We start from the raw sequence: 21,381 nt of genomic DNA on the forward strand, positions 1-21,381 counted from the left end.
AAACTCCATACCAATTCATCAACTGTTCATAATGGATAGTAGATCTCCTGAGCTATGTGGAAACACTGTCTAAGACAGTGTGCAGCTGGAGAGCGCAGTAGGTCAGGCAGCAGCAGAAGAGTAGAAAGCTGACATTTTGGGTTGGGGGCCTTCGGAACTGGGGGGAGGACAACTTCAAGGTGGGCATTCTTGAAAGAGGCTTCGCAGTGGGAATATAAGTCACTTGGAGATAGCAAGAGCTGCAGTTCTGAAGAAGGGTCTCTACCCGAAACAGCAACTTTCCTACTCCTCTGCTGCCTGACCTGTGTTCCTCCAACTCCACACTGTTAGACTCTAACTCCAGCGTCTGCAGTTCTTGGTGTCTCTATGTGGAAGTACAGTTCTTCTTGCAGATTTCACTATAATAAGGAATAGCACTCTTGGTAAAGTACATTTCAATACATCTCTAGCCCTTCAAGTACTTAAATTATAAACGAATGTTTGTATTTGTAGCCCAGACAAAAGACAGCTTAATGCCTTTATTACCACTTGGAGTTATCAATCAATCTAAAGTTAAGTCTCCCACTGTGATTAAAATAGATGTAGAAGCAGTCAAACAGCTTTTAACCCTACAATAATGCTTGTGTCATTTCAAAAAAAGGAACATGTTGAAATTCCAAGTACTGAATTGTTTGTTTTTACGCCACAATTGGCTTTTTCAAAAATTCAGGTCACCGGGCTCTCCAAAAAAAAATTATGCTTTGGTCTTTTCTTCAAATTCCTAAAACCTATAAATTATTTTGGCATCCTGGGTAATAAAATTGCTTTCAAGCATCCTGCACTTTTAAATATGCAGTCTGCATATTTAAGAAATAATTGTGACTTTCATCTTCCTGTCCTCACCCTTCCTTCCATGCATTCACAAACTAGGTGAAAATGATGGAATAATAGTTGCTAATGCTGTTTGGGCTTCTAGAATCTGGACTTTAGTATTATTATCACTAAGGAGCAGAGCTCTTGAAAATCCAGGCTTTTATTTCTATGTATAAAGGCCATGTTGTTTTAAATGTTTACTGCTTTCTTACCTTGCCTGCTATTTTCAATGATTTTGTGCGCGTTTTATTCCCATGTCTCATTGATCTTAAATCCTCTCTTCAGCAATGCATGCTGCTTATGTTCATTCATCCATCAAGATACTAGACTTTATTTTACCATTCAGCAGTGTTTAAATGGAAGATATTTAGTAACTGGATTTGAGATTTTCGTAATAAATGAAACATGGCAGTTAGGGTAACGGACAGTGAACAGTTGGTACTAAAATTCAATTGCTTGCCACCTGAAAGCAAAATGAAAATTAAGTTTATGAATACCCCACTCTATTTTTATATTGCTGTTAAACTGTTTGAAAGTTATATTCTTTCTTGCTTTGATGGGGGGAATTTTGTGCCAGAATTCGTTTTTAACATTTTCCCTTCTGTGTTTACTCATTGAATGAAGAAATGTTACTGACAAGAATCATCAAATTAATTTTACGTGACTGAAATGAAGCACTGGTTTTAAATTTCAATCAATCAAAATTGTTTAATCTATATCACCATGCAAGCCTCAGAATGACATATGAAGTAATTATGGAATTTAAAATTATTTGTTTTTGGAAACAAATCTGTAAATTGAAATATTCATTCATTTTCCTGCATTGACAGCACTATATTTTCCTTTTAATGCTGCTTTGATATTTAACAGCACAAATTTGATGTGAATTCTATATGAACAGGAAAAAAATTTTTTTTTAAAAACTATTTGCAGATGTAATGTGTAATCTTTTTAGGAAAATTGGAGTATTTGGAGGGGTATGTCTATAGATGTGCGAAAGGACTATGCATGTTTATGATTTATAGAAATAGTATAGTTCACTGCTGCATCTGAGTAAATGTATTATGTGTAACTACTTATTTGACATTTTCTAGCTTGCCAAATACAACTGTTATGCAACTACTATGATTGAAACTACTTGACTGTGATCATGATGTTTTATCTGTTCTCACTCTCATTCCTGCTGTCATTGCAGTTGACCGTGCTATCCTTCTGTCATACATTTCCTCTATTATCTAGTTCTGTGGGATTGCTCTTACAGAATGAGATCTCTTCTCTCCCCTGTCCATGGAAGAGTGTAAATTATAATTCCTACAATGCATAGAATTTATCTACCTTTGTTGGAAATTCCATGACCCAGACACCCAATCACCGTTGCATGTAGTTTCCCTGTATGTAGTGGTCCAGATCAACTGTTCATTACCTGCAGAATACCTAATACTACTCATTTATGTGGTTACAAGTTCCAACCTCGGATAGAGAAGTTAAAAGCGCTAGACTGATGCATGTCTATAAGTCAATGTTCAGACATTGTTTATATTATAGTTCAGATTAAGAATCTTTCAGCATTCTTCCATGAAAAAAAGATTATGTATTTTATAAGAAACAAAACTTTTAAGATGGGGTGTGTTTGTATGGAACACCTTTCCTGAGCGTTGAACAGACCAATCCTTGACAAGAAGATTCTGCTGCAAGTGCCATGCATAAAGCTACTGAATGTCAGTATGGGTTGTTTGAGTTGGCATCTGTTGCCAAGCCACTGGTCATTGTGCTGGTGCACACCAGCCTAAAGGAGATTTTTTTTATCCTGTCGTCTGCTAGTGACTCTCTGGTGCAATAACCAATACCTAAAGCCTAAGGAGACATTCTCCTAAGCATCCTTGAGGTGGACCTCTTTGTAAACCAATTTGCAAATAACATATTTAAAGATTTAGAAGCATTAGATAAGCCCATTAAACTGAAAAGCGCCCCTTTTCAGGACTCTTGCCACAGAATTTGCTTCTCTTCTACATTTGAGGTTTAATTTACCTGTGCTTCAATACCCTGTCTTGAGGATCTGATCACCTCTTCCTGGGCGTCATACAAGTGTTGTTGTGCATTAGGCTTTGTCAGTTGCAAATAGCTGCATCGTAGTTATGACAAAATACCAAGGTGGCGGCAGAGTGGCAATGCTGCATGTGAAATTATGGCCTGGAGCTCAATCACTTTCATCTGCTTTGTTTCTTTTTCTTTTTACTTTTTTTCGTTTGCTCTTTTCTTTTGCTCTTTCTTCTCTTTAAAAAATGCATTTTTGAGTCTTCATTAGGACAAGAGTGGGCCCGCCCTCCTGAGAGTGTGTGGCATTGAAGTGTGGGGCCAGTGGCTAGAGATGCTGCTAGAGCGTGGCAACTTTGCTGGTGGACCCACCAGCACAGCACTCAAGGTGGTGGCGGAGGCACCAGCTTTCAAGATGGTGTGATGGCAGGGCGGCATCGGAATTGGGATGTTGGGTTGAAGCTGCTGCAATGCGGTAGTCCTGAATTAATAATCCTGACTGATCACCGGGGATGCGGTTGCATCAGCAGCAGTGTGGTAGGCCCAGTGGGGTACTCCTGGCGGTGGAGCAGTAGCAATGGTGGTGGCCTCGTAGTGGGACTCTGGAATGGATTATGATGTAGGGCCATTGGTGGGCATGTAGCCAGTGCTCATCACTTGCCACTCGGGTCGAGGACTTCAAAACTAAAGTTCTTACACCTATTTCTTAACTGTTCTAAACACTCCTGTCAGTAGCAACTGTTTTGTCAGATCCAAGTTCACAAACGCCTGACTGGAACCCAAAAGTTTTGTTTTCAAAATATTGGCCGTTTTTCCAAATCTAAAGGAAAAATTTCTGACCTTCGAAACTGAAAGTCGAATAAGACCATAAGATATAGGAGCAGAATTAGCCCATTTGGCCTGTCGAGTCTGCTTCACCATTCAATCATGGCTGATACATGTCCAAAACTATGTTTTTCAGCCTTCTCCCCATAACCCTTGGTCCCCTTATGCGTGAAGAATCTATCTATCTCTGTCTTAAAGACAGTTAATTGCACAACTTTTTATTTTATTGGATCATAAAAACTTTCACAATGAAAACAACACCCCAATATACACCAGAAACATATGCACTATTATTCTGTATTTAATAGAAATTATCATGGCTATGTAATTTACAAGGTAATCATTAAATCCCATCAGTTCAAAGCCCACATGACGCTAACTCACACCTAAACACTCAAGTAAATGATATTAAAATGTATACAAAATATACACCTTGCATCACATTTGTCATTGTGGACCTCAGGTAACAGAATTCGTTACTCATTACAACTGTGTACAGGGACTGAAATACATTCTTTGGTCCCATGACCGTGCTTTCCTTGACCCTTGTAGTCACCATAAACAAGTTACGGATACGGGAAAGTGTAGTCCTCAAATCTTTGTAGCAGAATTTTCTGCAGCGTGATCTGCTTAGAGGAGTTCTTGGATCAGGGTGCAATATGTTTTTATAAGCTGTTGTCACAAACAGGCCATACTGGGAAAAAATAGCAATTCCATTGTATTCCTATCAACATTCCTGTTGCTGGCTTTGTTTAGTTAATAGAATTTAAATTCCCACCTGCCATATGTTTCCAGGTCATTAGTTCAGATTTCCAAATAAGAAGTCAAGTAACAGCAATGTTCTGCTACTGCGCTTGATGGTTACCTGGCAAAAGGCACGAGATTATTGCAATATCTTGGTCGTGTTTAGTCTGTTTGGTTTCAGCACTTTGATAAATGAAATAATGACAGAATGCAGACAAGTAATAGATATATCTGTCTTCAGCCCTATTGAAGGAGTTAGGGCCCCCCATTTCTTTAATTTGACAGACCTCATTCTACGTGCACTTTATTTTTGTATCCTTAATCTTGCCCAAATTGGTAAATAAACAGGTTACTACTCTCCCACCTCAAGCCCAGAAGCCCTGACCATGGGTAATGCAGTTACTACTGCTAGAGAAGTCAAGAATATACTTCTAAAAAGATAGTCTAGGAGAGAGAGAAGATAGGAGCCAAGACCATTTTGACAGTTTTAACAGGAAGATAGTGTTGAAATCAGATTGAAGATTAAATTGAAAATGAATCCCTAGTGATGACTTCTGTTGTTCGGCTAATCTTTTACATGGTGGGTGGAAGATCATTTCATTTACTGAGTTAAGAAAATGGTGCAAAGCTAATATTTTGAAATTCCATAGGTCCCATTTTTGTAATTAAGATGCTAATATTTCAGGAAGCATATAATTGAAAAATCATTTTCATTTGATCACAGACACCAGAAAGTGATCCCATAGGTTAAACTTGTTCCTAAATTTTGACTTATGGTTCCCATTGAGTATCTCTCTGTACTTTCCCAGTTTGCACTGCACAGCATTTACTGTGCCTAGTAACAAATGAAGTCAGACTAAATGCTGAGAGAAAATTGATTTTTGTATTAAATTCTCATTGCTTCCATTAGAAAATTAATGGCATCAGAGAGCCTTTTCTGTTTTCTTCCCCACTCTGGATCATTAATTCTTGCAATTTAAAAGATGGCATAACTTCTTTTTGAAGCCAGAAAACCTGTTTAGCAAGTTGAGCTTGAAATTTACTGACGTTAATATGATTTCCTAAACTACATTCAGCAGTAAATTGATGACCTAAGTAAATGGGCAGAAATGTGGAATTATACCAGCACATCATATCAAATGCTTAGCCAGTAAGTAGGCTTTACTTGTATTGGTACTCTACACTAGCTATTTTCATCTAGGTACTAAAAATATTCTCCATGTTTGTGAAACAGAACTTCCTTCCAGAATTTTGTGCTATTGCCAATCTCTGAGATTGATTTGAGGCCAGAATAGGCAAGAGAATGCATTTACACTCCGCCTATATTGTGTGTTTGCAAAAGCTATAAACGGGTATTTATCATCATTAACATTTTGCAACGTGAGCCACAAGTATTAAACGTTCAAGATTGCGTGATATTGACTTTGGGTAAAGAGTTATTTGGTTTGATTGTAATTTAGAAATGCCTTGAATGTTTATAAAAATCCACAAAACAGGAGACTGAAAAGCAGTATGTGCTGAAGAAATCCATTGAGTTCCTGACGATATAGCTAGGTTACGTGGATGAAAGCAGTACAGTTGAGCCATAGCATTGTCTATGGAATGCAAAGATGATTTGGTCTGTAGAATTCACGCTGGCTGTTTAGAGCAGTCCAGTCGGTCCCAGTCCCTTCGTTCTAACTGCATCACTGAGCAATGTTCTTGCCCTCAAGTGCCCATTCAGCTTCTTTCATTTAATTGTCTCCACTTTCTCCACCCTTCTGAGAATCTCAGTTATTATTTCTTAGTGTTAGAAATTCTTTTTCACATGCCCCAAACTGTCCCCAAAAAACATCCCTTGCCCAAACACTTAGTAAAGAACTGAGTCTCAGATTTATCAGCTATAACAACAGCCTTTCATTGTCCAACTTGTGTAAATCTGGCACTCTTGTTTGAACTCCCCGCAATTTGCCTTACTCCAAGGAGTACAATCCCACCTTCTGCAACCTAATGTTATAGCCAAATACCTCATCCGTAGAACTGTTTAGCTAAATCTTGTTTGCACCCTCTTGAGGACCCTCGCTCTTCCCCAAGGGCAGAGCTTTATCAAATTTTTGCATATAACTTCCTTTTGTATTTGGGCTTCATAACTAAGAATTTACTGCTCCTACAAGATCTTGAGGTTCCTTTTGCCTTGTACACACTATAAATTTTATGGAAAAGGCCTGCTGCCGTGGAAAGGCAGCCAACATCATCAAAGACCCATCATCACACCCTGGTAATGACCTCCTACAACATCTCTCAGGCAGAAGATACCGAAACCCGAACATGTGCACAAGCAGATTCAGGAGCAGCTTTTTTCTGTCCATTGTCAAGGACTTTAACCTCAAATAATGTAACCTGTATGCCTCTAAGTTGTGTTGATCAGCACATCCTTTGCTTGGTGTGATTGGGGTCTGTACCATTCGTAAACAAAACTTTTTACTGTATTTTGGTACATGGGACCGTAAAATCAAAACCAGTTCTCTCTCCCTAATCCCTCTGTCAAGATACATAATTGCATGATTCTTCATATTAAGTTCTGTCTCCTTTCTGCTACCCTACCTATGTCCTTTGCAATCCGTTAGTGTTCTTCTCTGAGGTTTGGTGGTATTATAAAGTTTTAATGTTTTAGTCTGTTCCAATATCAAAGTTATTTAAAAATGCAAGCCCTAAAACAGACTCCTGGGAAACACAATTGTCCACCATCCTCCAATCTGGGAAATCAAAGAGTTAAAATAATTTTTTTATTCACTCTTGGAACGTGGATGTTGCTGCCTGGCCAGCATTTCTTGCCAATGCCTAGTTGCCCTTGAGAAGATGATAGTGCACTGACTTCTTTGAACTGCTGAAATCCATGTGCTGTAGATTGACCCACAATGTCTTCAGTGAGAGATTTCCAGGATTTTGGCCTGTGACACTGAAGGATCAGCAACATATTACCAAGTTAGGATGGTGAGTGCCTGGGAAGAGAATTTGCAGGTGGTGGTGTTCCCATGTGTCTGCTGCCCTTCATCCTTCTTGTTGAAAGTGATCGTGTGAGAACAGTGCTGTCTGAGGATCTTTGAATTTCTGCTGTGAGTCTTATAGGTAATGCACACTGCTGGTACTGAGCATCAGTGGTGGAGGGAATGGATGCTTGTGGATGTACTGCCAATCAAGCAGGCTGCTTTGTCCTAGATGGTATCAGGCTTGTTATGTTGTTGGAACTGCATTCATTCAGGCAAGTAGGCAGTATTCCATCGCACTCCCAAATTGTGCCTTCTAGATGATAGGCTTTGGGGTGTCAGGAAGTGAATTACTTGCCACCATATTTCTAGCCTCTGATCTGCTCATGTAGTCACTGTGTTTGAGTTCAGTTGAGCTTCTGGTCAATGGTAACCTCCAGGATGTTGATGGTGGGGGATTCAATGATAACTCCATTGAATGTCAAGGAGCAGTGGTTAGTTTGTCTTATTGGAGATGTGCATTTGTGTGGCATGAACAGTACTTTCCACTCATCAGCCCAACCCCGAGAGAGTATCTAGTACAAGAAGGGAAACCAAGAATAGGCTGTTTTAAACAGAGTCCTTGGTAAGTTTTTAAACCTAAGACCATAGTTAGTTAATTGATAATTTGTATCCTCAGCAGTGTTGAACTTGTAGAAATCCTTGTTCTTCGTGAATGAATGTTTCTCCAATTTTGTTTTGTAGCCAAGCACTTTTTTTAAGAGGCTTAGTCGGCAACGAAGATCACAGCTTTCTAGTTTTGTTATCAATTCATTATTCTTCTCCCTTCTTGTGCTGAAAAGCGGTTGCCTGAAATAGTCATTTGTGTATTCCCATATGTGTTTCTTTAAAAGCTGGATAATCTGCAGGTGATATTCATCCCATTATGTGAAAATTACAGAAAGGAGTAAATCAAGCAGGAGATACAGATCTGAATGACTTGTTTCAATTATTTTGACAGTTTCTGACTGTTATCTTGTTTATTGCTGATTCCATGAACTGGCTTAACCTGTAATCTGTGTGATTACTGTAGCCACCTTAAGTCCGTATTCTTCCATGAGAGATCCCAGGTATTAAAGGTAGATGGTGAAGCTGAAAATTGATCATCCAGTTTTACCCCTATCATGACAATACTTAGTTTTGGGACTAGGGTTGAATATAAAATCAATTGGCTTAGCTGAATCAAAGAGCAAGAACGTCTTGGAGGGGGGTAGTGATGTGGAGAAGACAGAGAAAGGAGAGAAAAGAGAAAGTGACAGGCATTGAATCATAAAGCAAAGACAATTGTGGTTACAGAGCGAGCACCGGGGCAAAAAAAATCAATGATCCAAAAATTCTATTCTTTTTGGTTTCAAGGTATGTTTGTGAATACACAAAACATTCAGCAAAAATAGAAGATTAAATAGGTTAATTACTATCAGGGATATAATTAGTAAATATAAAGAGAAGAGGGTTATATTTGACAGGCCTGGATCGTAATACTTCTGCTGACCACACTTTCAGGAGTTAGTGGAGGGTGGGTGATCGGAAAAGGGTGGTATGGCACAATTTGAAGGATTTTGTTAATCAACTTTTTCTTGATTGTTCTAATGCTGAGACAAATTCGATATGGATAGGAAGTAGTAAGAAAAAATTGTGCAGTTCTTAGTGAATATTGCAGGCCACCAAACAATGCAGAACAAGTAGAGTTGGAAACAGTTCAAGGGCAATTGCAAGAACAATATGACAATAATAGGCGTTCAAATGCCTGAGCACTGACAAGAATGCAGTCAATCCATATTGTCACTTTTTAAAAAGCATCCGTGACTGATTTCTAGATCATTCTTTCTTTTCTTGTTGAAACAGGAATTAAAATATGATTTGATTTTAGTTTCAGGAAACGAAGTGGGGCAAACCATTTGTGGATAACAGACAATAGGGAATGACAATCGCACATTAGATGCCAAAGATAGAAAACTATTGAAAAGTCAGGAATAAAGGAATGGGATGAGGAAAAAAAGGTCCACTGATACAGATCTGCCCCAAATAACTAGGAAGGAAAAAGTGAACGTTAACAAATCAGTTTAGATATCCTCAGATATGAAATAAATACATTCTTGAAAGGAGAGAAGGAGCATGAAAGGAAGAGTAATTGTGAAAAATCACTTTAATTAGCATTAATCTAAAGGGGACATGATGAAATTAATTTAAACTATCGTTGGCAGTATGAGTATGAGGAGCATGTGATGAGTTTAGAGTTTAAACAGTGTTACAACAGAATATGTTATTGTCTAATTTGAAATGAAATATTAGGGCTTTTATAAGCACAAGAGAATTAACTCATTAAAAATACGAAACCGTTCAAGGTGCACAAGTTACTACATGTTGATTGCATACAAGTTGGAGAGAAGTAACATTTCATGTCTCCGTATTGAAAGGCTTGCAGCAGGAATGAAAAGAGTAAAAATAGGCAGTTGCTTGAAAAGAAGGTATGTAGTTCAAGTAAGAGGGCGTCATTGATTAACTCCACACTGAGAAAAATCAAGGCTTGTACTGACTTACGGAGTCAGATGTACAGCATGGAAACAGACTGTTCAGTCCAACTTGTCCATGCCAACGAGATATCCTAGATAAATCTAGTACCATTTGGCCCATATCCCTCTAAAACCCTTGCTATTCATATACCCATCCAGATGCCTTTTAAATGTTGTAATTGTACGAATCTCCTCCACTTCCTCTGGCAGCTCATTCCATACATGCACTACCCTCTGCATTTAAAAAGTTGCCCCCTAGCGTCCCTTTTTAAATCTTTCCCCTCTCAACTTAAACCTATGCCCTCTAGTTTTGGACTTCCCCCACCCTGGAGAAAATACCTTCCCTTTTACCCCATCCATACCCCTTTATGATTTTATAGACCTCTGTAAGGTCGCCCCTCAGCCTCCGACTCTCCAGAGAAAATAGCCCCAGCCTATTCAGCCTCTCCCTGTAACTCAAAGCCTCCAACCTTGGCAACATCTTCGTAAATCTTTTCTGAACCCTTCCAAGTTTTACAACATCTTTCCAAAGGAGGGAGACCAGAATTGCACACAGTATTTCAAAAGTGGCCTAACCAATATTCTGTACAGCCACAACATGACCTCCCAACTCATATACACAATGCACTGACCAATAAAGGCAGGCATACTAAACACCACCTTCACTATCCAATCTACCTGCAACCCCACTTTCAAGGAACCTGCTCTCCAAGATCTCTTCATTCAGCAACACTCCTCAGGACCTTACCATTAAGTATATAATCCTGCCCTGATTTACCTTTCCAAAATGCAGCACCTCCCTTCTAAATTTAAAATTCATCTGCTACTCCTTAACCCTTTGGCCCATCTGATCAAGACCCTGTCAAATTCTGAGGTAACCTTATTGGCTCTCCACTACACCACCTATTTGTGTTATCTGACAACTTACTAACCATACCTCCTATGTTCATATCCGAATCATTTATATGAATGACAAAAAGCAGTGGACCCAGCACTAATCCTTGTGGCATGTCACTGGTCACCGGCTTCCAGTCTGAATAGCAACCCTCCACCGCCACCCTCTGCCTTCTACCTTCAAGCCAGTTCTGTATCCACGTGGCTAGTTCACGCTGTATTCTGTGTGATCTAACCTTGCTAATCAGTCTACTGTGAAGGACCTTGTTAAACACCTTACTGAAGTCCATATCATATCCCCTGCTCTGCCCCCATCAGTCCTCTTCTTCACTTCTTCAAAAAAAACTCAAGTTAGTGAGACACGATTTCCCATGCACAAAGCCATACTGACTATCTTTAATCAGTCCTTGCCTTTCCAAATACATGTAAATCCTGTCCCTCAGGATTTCTTCCAACAAGTTGCCCACCACTGATGTCAGGCTCACCAATCTACAATTCCCTAGCATTTCTTAACCACCTTTTGTTAAATAGCCGCACCGTGTTAAACCAACGTCAAGTCTTCTGGCACATCACCTGTGGCTATCGATGATACAAGTATCCTGGTAAGGGGGCTAGCAATCACTTCCCTAGCTTCCCACAGAGTTCTAGGGTACGTCTGATCAGGTCCTAGGGATTTATCCACTTTTTTGCATTTCAAACTATCCAGCACCACCACCCTCTGTAACGTGGGCATTTTTCAAGCTGTCATTATTAATTTCCCCATGTTTGATGTATTTCCCCCATCTCCTGCAACTCCACTCATACGCAGCCTTGCTGATCTTTAAGGAGCCCTATTCTCTCCCTAGTTACCCTTCTGTCCTTAATATATTTCTGGAATCTGTTTGGATTCTCCTTAACCCTATTTGCCTAAGCTACCTCATGTCTCCTTTTTGCCCTCCTAATTTCCCTCTCAAGTATATTCCTACTGCCTTTGTACTCTTCTGAAGATTCCCTCTAGCTCTGCTGTCTACTCCTGACATACACTTCCTTTCTTTATCTTCACCAAATCCTCAATTTCTCTAGTCATCCAGCATTCCCTACACCTACCAGCCTTGTCCTTCACCCTAACAGGAACACACTGTCTCTGCACTCTCATTATCTCATCTCATTTTTGAAGGCTCCCCATTTTCCAGCTGTTCCTTTACCTGCAAACACCTGCTTCCAGTCAAATTTGGAAGGTTCTTGACTAATACCATCAAAATTGGTCTTCCTCCAATTTTGAACTTTAACTTTTAGATCCGGTCTATCCTTTTCCATCACTATTTTAAAACTAATAGAATTATGGTCACTGGCTCCAAATTGTTTCCTCCTCAACTCTGATACTTCAGTCACCTACTCCAAAGAGTAAGTCAGGGTTTGTACCTTCTCTAGTGGGTACATCTACACACTGAATCAAAATTTTCTTGTACATGCTTAACAAATTCTTCATCCAAGCCCTTAACACTTTGGCAGTTCCAGTTTATGGTAGGGGATTTTAACTTTCCAAATATAACCACCCTATTATTCTTACAGATAACTGAGATAGTCTAAATGGCCTGTATTTCTGTTATAATGTTGTCAGATTCTGTGTGATTTGGGTGACCATTGGAAGAAATGAATTGATAAGCTCGAGTGTATTGAATCCAGAATTTAAAAAAAAAAAAAATCAGGTCGTCCTCACGCAAGTTAAATGTGAACAGGGCTGTCAGAATTGCTTCCCTGTGCAGCTATCTGCCTAGTTTCTTTCTTAGGGTTGGAACTGTTTATTAATCCATAGGAAGTTTAAGATAAACTTTTGCCAAAGATATAATAAAAATACTCAAGTGCTTGAGACAACTATTCTGCATATATTTAAGCAGTAGCCGGATGAAGACCAGAAAGAGAAATTGAAGAGCATAATAATAGTTAGGTGAGAGGGAGAAGAATGCGTGATGTAGAGTAAAATGGTATAAAGGACCTGTTGGGTTGAATGGTCTGTTTGTGCTACAAAAAAATGTAAACTGAAGTGAAATACTCCACACACACTTTAGCCTGTCTGCAGACAGATTTTGTGTATTTTTTAAATACAAGTTATTGAAATGCATACTGCAAGATCTTTAAAAATTAATATTTGACATTCTGCTTATTCTAAATAATAAAAGTTCAATTAACAAGTGCAATTATTGACCATCAGAGCTGTCCAGCAAAATTCTAAATCTAATGAGCTGCATACATAAACTGAATTGAATGAGAAACTCTGCAATAATGTGTAACTGTAAGTTTTGTTAACCTGAGAGTGCAGCCTGAACTGCTCTGCCTCTTGTCCTTTAGGCTGGACATGAAATAATACCTCCCAATTCAGTCAATCTCGCGTAGGAATGTTATAAAAATAAATAATCTCATGTGGTAAAGTTAGTTGAGGCATTCCGTTTAATTTTGGAATGCTGTCTGTTTAGTTCCTGAATACATTCCTTTCTCGGAGCCAATCTAGTAGAACTAGCTTTTGTTATAAAGAAACATTGACCATATGACATTAGCAATGTAAAAGTTTGTGGTCTGTATTGTATTTTAATTCAGAAGTTCATGTAGTAAACACCGATAATATAAAGCAATTGGTGATTACAGTTTTTGTTCTAGGTATAATTTACAAGGAAATGCCCTTTGTCTAATTTCTAATTCTCGAAGGCAGTGCTAACTATCTGTCACTCATTGTCATGAGGCAACACTCTAGATAAATAATATTTGCAAGATGGGCAGATGACATCTCAAGGTGGTAAAATTCTCCATTTTACTAAGTCCCAACGACGTAACTCCAAGTGGCAATTACCGTTGTGCAGAAAGACCAGAGATAAAGCAGCAAAACAGAATGGATAAGTCTGCCTCTTGATTCAGTTGAAATGTCACATGATGTTCTGAAATTTGCAAATCCAACCTAGGAGTCTGAATCATTTAATTATATAGCTCTGCTGAAAATATCTGGCAAGCTAATTTTCCTTAATACAAAATATAATATTTAGTAATTTGCCTCCTACAGTGACTGGAATACACAAAATCTTATTTTTTCAGTCTCATTTTAGAATAGCTCAGCACTGAGAATTACATCTGTTTTATTTCTTAATTTTATTTTTTCCTTATTTTCTGTACTTCATTCTGCCACATTCCAACTTTCAGTTTTGAAGAAGATTCTAATTGAGTTCTGTGTTTATAGTGTGGTGTAATTTAAGAATGTCTGTCTGGCTCTCATTTGCTGTGAAGAGACCCATGAAGCACAGACTAATCAGCAAACGTAATGTAACAAGGAAAATATTCTGCTGATCCTGGAATTCTGAAACAAAAAGCTGAAAATAACAGGGCTGACAGCATCTGTGGAAAAACAAACAGACCTTTAATCAGAACATAGCACAACTCACTTCCAAAATAATGGTTCCTTTCATTGTTGCAATATTCTAATTTAGGTGAAAGTCCCATCACGTGTCAAGCTAAAGAAATGATTGGAATTCAACATTAGAACGGAACTGAAAGCTTTGCATACTTGTACAGTATTTTACAAAGTCATTTTACAAATGTGAAAAATTACTGGGCATTGAAAAACGGAGAAGCACCAGAGCTCGCCACGAAAGGCAATGTATAGGTTTTGAATTCTCTATTAAAGGCAAATAGAGAAGTAGCAAGGTGAAGATTCTTGAGCAGAGTGCATTACCGTTGCACCTAGTCAAAGGTGCAGCGAAAGGTGAAGCAGAAAGTATTTGGGGTGGTTAAGGTTAAGGACTGGAATAAAAGTATACTTAATGGAGATCTCAGATAGTAAGAACTGCCGATGCTGGAGTCAGAGAAGTGTGGAGCTGGAGGAACACAGCAGGCCAGGCAGCGTCCGAGGAGAAGGAAAGTTGACGTTTCGGGTCAGGATCCTTATTCAGAAAAGAAAAGAAATTTCTGAAGAAGGGTCCCGACCCAAAACGTCAACTTCCCTGCACCTCTGACGCTGCCTGGCCTGCTGTGTTCCTCCAGCTCCACACTGTGTTATCTCTACTTAATGAGGATGATATGGTTGCAGAGAATCACTGTCATTACCCTGTGAAACTGAGGTGAGTTTAAGCATGCATCCGGAAATTACTGTCTGTGATGCTTTGCTGCTCTGCAAGGTTTGGTGTTGCAGTCCATGCAGGTGGAAATTTTGGGCTACTTGATTTCATGTGCACTTCCACATTTTGCCCTTCTATTCTCACAGCAAAAACCTTTGAAAAATTTGTGCATGTTACAAGAGGTAAAACTGGGATGGTAGTGATAGACTAAATCATAAACACTGTGAAACAACTTGCCTAGTTCTTTAAAAATCTTACTTTCATTTGTAGAATGTGAAGTTTCTTCACTGTAATGAAAATGTGTAGCTTTTAGAAGCTTGTGATATTTCAACTTTTTTTTTAGTTGTATGTATATCCCAACAAATTATTTTACTCTGTGATTTAAGAAGTGAGGGATGATCAGTGGCTTTTACTTCCTAGTCTATTGTCTATGACATTCCTTCAGTGTGATCACCACCTGCTGAACTTGCTTGGTAACATCATTAATGCTGGATGCTGGAAATCCACTGTAGCTGACACGGAATGAAATTAATGTCAGACAAGTTGAAATATGCAGCACACAGAAATTTCTACAAGGTCAGCCTTGAGCACCATAATTCGCTCCTGATAGCAAAATCCAGGTTATGGATATGAGTGAAGTTGGAGAATTGGGGGCAAGGCTTTGAGCAGGGTGCGGGTGCAATTTTGTTTGAATTTTGATAGAGGTAGACCACACGTCCAGCTACATCTCAAGAAGCATTTGACGTCGGATAATTGATAAATTCTGCAAAGAGGTCTAGCTGTAAAAGACCTGAATGTATCTCATTTTGCCTGCAGACCATTAAAATTAAATGAATGATAAAGGAACGTTATGACGTTATTGAAAAATAATTTGATTACTGTTATTTATTGTAATCAGTCACTTTGCCATTTTCAAATTGTCATTCTCTCTGCGTGGGCAAGTTGATCGAGGGCTGTCTGTATTGCTGTCACGTAATTGACTTTGTATTCTTTTTTGATCCCAGTGACCAATAAGAAACCAGCACTGGTGTCCGTTACCAAAGTCAAGCAGTTTGAAGGCTCGTCCTCCTTTGTGAGAAGGTCACAGTGGATGCTTGATCAGCTCCGACAAGTGAATGGCATCGATCCCAACAGGGTCAGTGATGAAGCAAATAATAAAAGGCACATTTATAATTATGATGAAGACAAAACAGTTTAAGAAATTCTGTGCTTGTCTTACTTCCGTAAGCATACAAAAGAAGTTAAGTGGTAATGTACGTAACTATTCATGCAATTTATAATGCTATGTCTGGGCTTTAGGTCCAAATCCTTGCACCAGGCAACCATGTTTTCTACCAGATATTCCTGAGATGCACAGGTTTGCTATCCTCTCTTAATGTGCTGAGCAATAGAAATATGAATAAATTAAATACATTACCATTATGTCACGATTTTAAATTTAAGGGATCACTATCTTTGCAGGGACTAAAAGCAAAGAAAGCTGTCTATACACTCTTGGGCTCATGCAGTTCATAAGGAAAGCAGTATGTTAGTCTTCAACACGAGGATTTGAGTACTGGAGGAAGAATTCGTACTTTGGTTGTACTCCAGTTTTCTTCTTAATTGCTTGCTGCGCATACATTTCAGTGACTTAGAGTAAGGTTACCTGGGTGCTTTTGGACATAAACACTTTCCAATCTCTTAAGAAGTTTCTGAAATGCAGAAGTGTTCAGTGCTGCAGTCATGGTGTTGTGCCCAATGTACTCAACTGCTTCCTCATAGCTGGGTGAAACTACGCATGGAGTATTTTACTGTACAGTTCTGGTTCCCTTGCTAAAGAATATTGTGTGCTCTATTGACCAAAAGGTTAACTCAATCAGCCTTGCAAGTAGTGAGACAAAAAGAACAGGTCAGAGGCTAGAAATTCTGCAGTCAGTAACAAACACCTGACTTCACAATATCTTTCCACCATCTATAAGGCAGAATTGGAATTTTTTTAAAAAAGTCTGCTTGCCTACATGACTGTCACTCCTTTGACTCTTGTACTCGATGCCATCAAGGTCAATGCAGTGCATTCACACCCTGTACCACCAAAACCAGTGGATGCAGTGTGTACCATATGTAAGATGCACTGCACACCTGGACTAGGTTCCTTTTGAGGCCACTTTCGAAACCCATGACTTCCGTTAAATAGAAGGATGAGGGAAACGAATGCATGAGAGCACCATCTGCAAATTCCTGAGCAAGCCTCACTCCATCCTGACTTGTTATTTTGGTAAAATTCTGCAAGTCCCTTCTTGATAGATTTGTACCATGTGGACTGTAATAGTGTCAGAAGACAGCTTGCCATTGCTTTCTCAAAGATAGTGCAGAATAAGCAATGAATACTGGCTTTACTGGTGCCATTCACGTCCCATGAACAAATTAAAAACAAAAGTTGCATGATGAACCTAAAACCTTGGGGCAAGAGCTGATGTTGTGATAACAAGTAAACAAACACTTTTTAAACCAGTTTGCTAAAATTAAATTAGTGTCGTTTCCTGAGAGCAGGATATTTAAACAGATTGTTTTGTGATTTTAAATTTGTACATGGAATACCTACATTTGAAACAAAAATGAGAATCATTTATACATGGATATCTCACAATGACGACTGTGCACTGACGCGTTCATTTAAAGTCAGAAACAGCAAATCGAAAATGCCTCTCTGACATGTATTCAAACAGAAATAAAAATGGACAGACTCTGAAATGCAGCGGTCGTTGATTAATAGCAAATTAAGGTACCAAACAGATATTTGTCTTCACCTCCAGAATGAAACTCCCAATGAATAGTAACTATGATAAAAGCAGAGTGAAAATAGTAGGTCTGTGGAGAGAGATACAAGGTTAATATTTCAATTTCAATCTACTTCAGATCTGAAGAGGGTTAGAAAATTTTTTTTTTCCTGTATAGAAAGCGGGAAGGTAGAGCAAGGGGAACAGATGATAAAGATGCTGAAAAAGCAAAAGGTGGAATGTGTGTTAATTGTAGTAGAGAAGCAAAATAGATAAAGGGTAGATGTTAATGTTAGGTCCAAATAGCAGATAATAGTTCAGCTCTATTGACTAAACTTGTGCAAACTGGGACAGGGGTGTAATCAAAAGGGAGAATAGAGTTCGGGGTCTGATACTATACTCTGTTGACACTGGAAAGCTGTGAAGTGCCTAAAAGGAAAATATGATGTTAGTTCTTCCACCTTGCATTTGGCTTTGATGGAACACTAACGGAGCCAGGATAGACATATTAACTTTAGAGCAAGGTGTTGTCTGGAAATGGCAAATTATCAAATAGTTGGGATCATTCTCATAGACAGTGGAGGTCACGGTTCATAGAATCCTGACAGTACGGAAGCAGGCCATATGGCCCATCAAGTGCACACCGACACCCTGAAGAGAATCCCACCCAGATCCATCGTGCCCCCCAGCCCTATCCCTGTAACCCTGCATTTTCCATGGCTAACCCACCTACCCTGCACATCCCTGGACACTATGGGCAATTTACCAAGGCCAGTCCACCTAACCTGCTTATCTTTGGACTGTGGGAGGAAACCAGAGCACCCAGAGGAAACCCACTCCGATGCGGAGAGAATGTACATGCAGAGTTTGCACAGTCAACCAAGGATGGCATCGAACCTGGGTCCCTGGTGCTGTGAGGCAGCAGTGCTAACCACTGAGCCACCTTGCCACCCCAAACAGGTGTTTGCAAAGCAGTCACCCACTCTGCATTTGGTCTCACCAATGTAATGGAGACTACATTGATAATACTGAATACTATAGACTGGATAGCAAAGGTGGAGCTAAATTACTGCTTCACCTGAAAGGTGTATTCAGGGCAGTGGCAAATGAGGATGGCAAAGGTGAAGGGGCAAGTGTTATACTTAATTGCATTGGAATGTGCCATAGCAGGAGGGATGGTGAAGAGCAGTTTGGAGTGATAGAGTAGAAGACCAAAGTTTTTGTAGAGGGAGTGGTCTCTGTCGAATGTTGTCAGGCTCAGGAACTCTGTTTCAGTAAGATTCTATGTGTTTTAGGAGTAGAGAATAAACTGCCTCAAAATTGTTGCCAGCAACTTGAATCATTTAAAGGAACAAAGTGAGCTCATTCGATCCATATGCTGCATTATCTGAATTTTTTTTGCACTAGTGTCACGATGAAGCAAAATGCTGCCTGCATTGCTGTCACTGTAAATTTTACATCAATTTACTGTTTCATCTGCTATGATAGCTTAGTATTCTGATGAAAGCTGACCAATAAAAATTATGCATAAAAAAAGTTCAAGCACAAGAATTTCTCATTGTGAAGGTTCAGTTTCTGCAGTCAAGTTCCTTTTAATTCAAGTGTTACAAGATTAGTATTCAACAGATGTGCAAACATTGGTATATTAACAATTTAGTATTAGCAATTGAGTTATAAACTAAGCAACTGATAATAAATCAGGTTAATTTTTCTTTATCCATTTGTATTGTTGCAGTATGAGAAAAGTAATAAAATAACTTTTTTTTTTTTCTTTTCAGGATTGTCCTGAATTTGATCTAGTGTTTGAGAATGCCTTTGACCAGTGGGTTGCAAGCACAGCCTCCGAGAAGTGCACTTTCTTTCAGGTCCTTCACAATATATCTCAGCGATATCTTTCAGACAAGAAGCCAGAGTTCATCAATTGCCAATCTAAAGTGTTGGGAGGTAAGCCTGCCTTCACTCAGCTGCAGAAGGGTCATGGGACCCAAAATGTTAACTATGATTTCTCTCTATAGATGTTGTCAGTTATGCGGAGTTGTTTTTCAGCAATTTCTGCTTTTGTTGCTTAAGAATGATATGTTGATGTACTTGCTAATTCCAAGGCTGTTTTGTACCAATCTCTGAAGAAATGCTTTTATTCCTTGGGTCCTAAGAGAAGATTTATAATTTTTAATCCTTCCATAAGACACAAACTTGTATTATTTGGTGGAGTTAATCAAACTAGCAAGGTGACTTTAGGCAGGAAATAGCACGTATCCTATCGGTATTCGAAGAAGAACAAAGGATGAAGAAGAATACAGCCCAGGAACAACAGGCCCTTCGGCCCTCCAACCTCGCACCGATGCATTTTGCCCTTCTGTACTAAAACTGTCTTTACTTACAGGATCCATATCCCTCTATTCCCTTCCTATTCATTAATTCGTCCAAGTGCTGCTTGGATGCTGCTATTGTCAGTTTCCACCACCACCTCTGGCATTCTTGGCGCTCACCACCTTTTGTGTGAAAAATGTGCCTTGCGCATCTCTTTTAAACTTGTCCCCTTGTACCTTGAACTGTGTCCCCTCCACCCTGGGAAAGACCCTCATACTATCCACTCCTCTATCCATGCCCTTCACAATGTTATAAAATTCTATTAGGTCACCTGTCAACCTCTTGCGTTCCAGTGAAAACACACTCAGTCCATCCTACCTTTCTTCATAGCTAAAATTCCCCATGCTAGGCAACATCCTGGCAAGCCTTGTCTGTACCCTCTGCAAAGCATCCACATCCTTCTGGTAGTGTGGTGACCAGAACTCTGTGCAATATTCCAAGTGTGGCTTAATTAAAGTTCTATAAAGCTGCAGCATATCTTGTCTATCCGTATACTCAATGCCCATTCCAATTTAGGCAAGCATGCCATAAGCCTTTTCTTTTAAAACTACTTTATCTACCTGTGCTGCCACCTTCAGCAATCTGTGGACTTGCACACCCATATCCCTCTGCATATCAATATTCCCAAGGGTTCTGCCATTTACGGTGTACTTACCACTTGTACCTGACCTTCCAAAATGCATCACCTCATGTTAGTCCAGATTAAACTCCATCTGCCATTTTTCTGACCATGCCTGCATCTGATCTATATCCTGCTGTGTATTCTTTTAAAAATCAAAGTATAAATGTACTCCAGCATTTCAGACACTGAAATCTTGCTTTAGTCCGGTGTAAAAGTAGTATGATTGATTATTAGGAGAAAACCTGACAGTAAGCTAGGGGTGAATTTTATGACCCCGCCCCCTCCTCCCCACCACCCGCTCCCAAAAGAGAAACTGTTTTCATGGCAGTTTGAGTAATGAGCAGTAATAAAGGAGATTTTGATTTTTCAGCTTGAAGATGAGGCATCTGAGAGAGCATCTCGAGATATATGTAACATTGATAAGTACATTGAAAATGTGATTAATGTAATGAATAAACATATGGAATAGTGAATGCATTGACCTTAAAATTATTTAAGGAATATTTGAATGGCTATAGGATGGCTGGGGATGGACAATGTTGAGATCCATCTTGATGGTTGGATTTAAAATGGGCTAACTGGTCTTGCACTTCAATTGTTCTTTAATTTTACGGATCCCAATTGCTACTCTGAAGGATATGTCTAAAGGAGTTGGTAGCAGAAATATCCGATATGAACACAGTGATG

At 39.2% G+C, this 21,381-nt stretch overlaps 1 protein-coding gene across 1 annotated transcript in view; it reads left to right on the plus strand.

The window, feature by feature from the left end:
- The window catches only part of stxbp6 (syntaxin binding protein 6 (amisyn)), a 190,520-nt gene that overhangs the window by 116,966 nt on the left and 52,173 nt on the right, over positions 1–21,381 (plus strand). Inside the window, exons 3-4 of the mRNA XM_048600397.1 lie at positions 15,951–16,081; positions 19,481–19,646. Coding sequence (XP_048456354.1) covers positions 15,951–16,081; positions 19,481–19,646 — 297 coding nt within the window. The remainder of the gene's footprint in view (positions 1–15,950; positions 16,082–19,480; positions 19,647–21,381) is intronic.

Source organism: Rhincodon typus, chromosome 8, assembly GCF_021869965.1.
Source record: "Rhincodon typus isolate 14 chromosome 8, sRhiTyp1.1, whole genome shotgun sequence".
NCBI classification, from domain to species: domain Eukaryota; kingdom Metazoa; phylum Chordata; class Chondrichthyes; order Orectolobiformes; family Rhincodontidae; genus Rhincodon; species Rhincodon typus.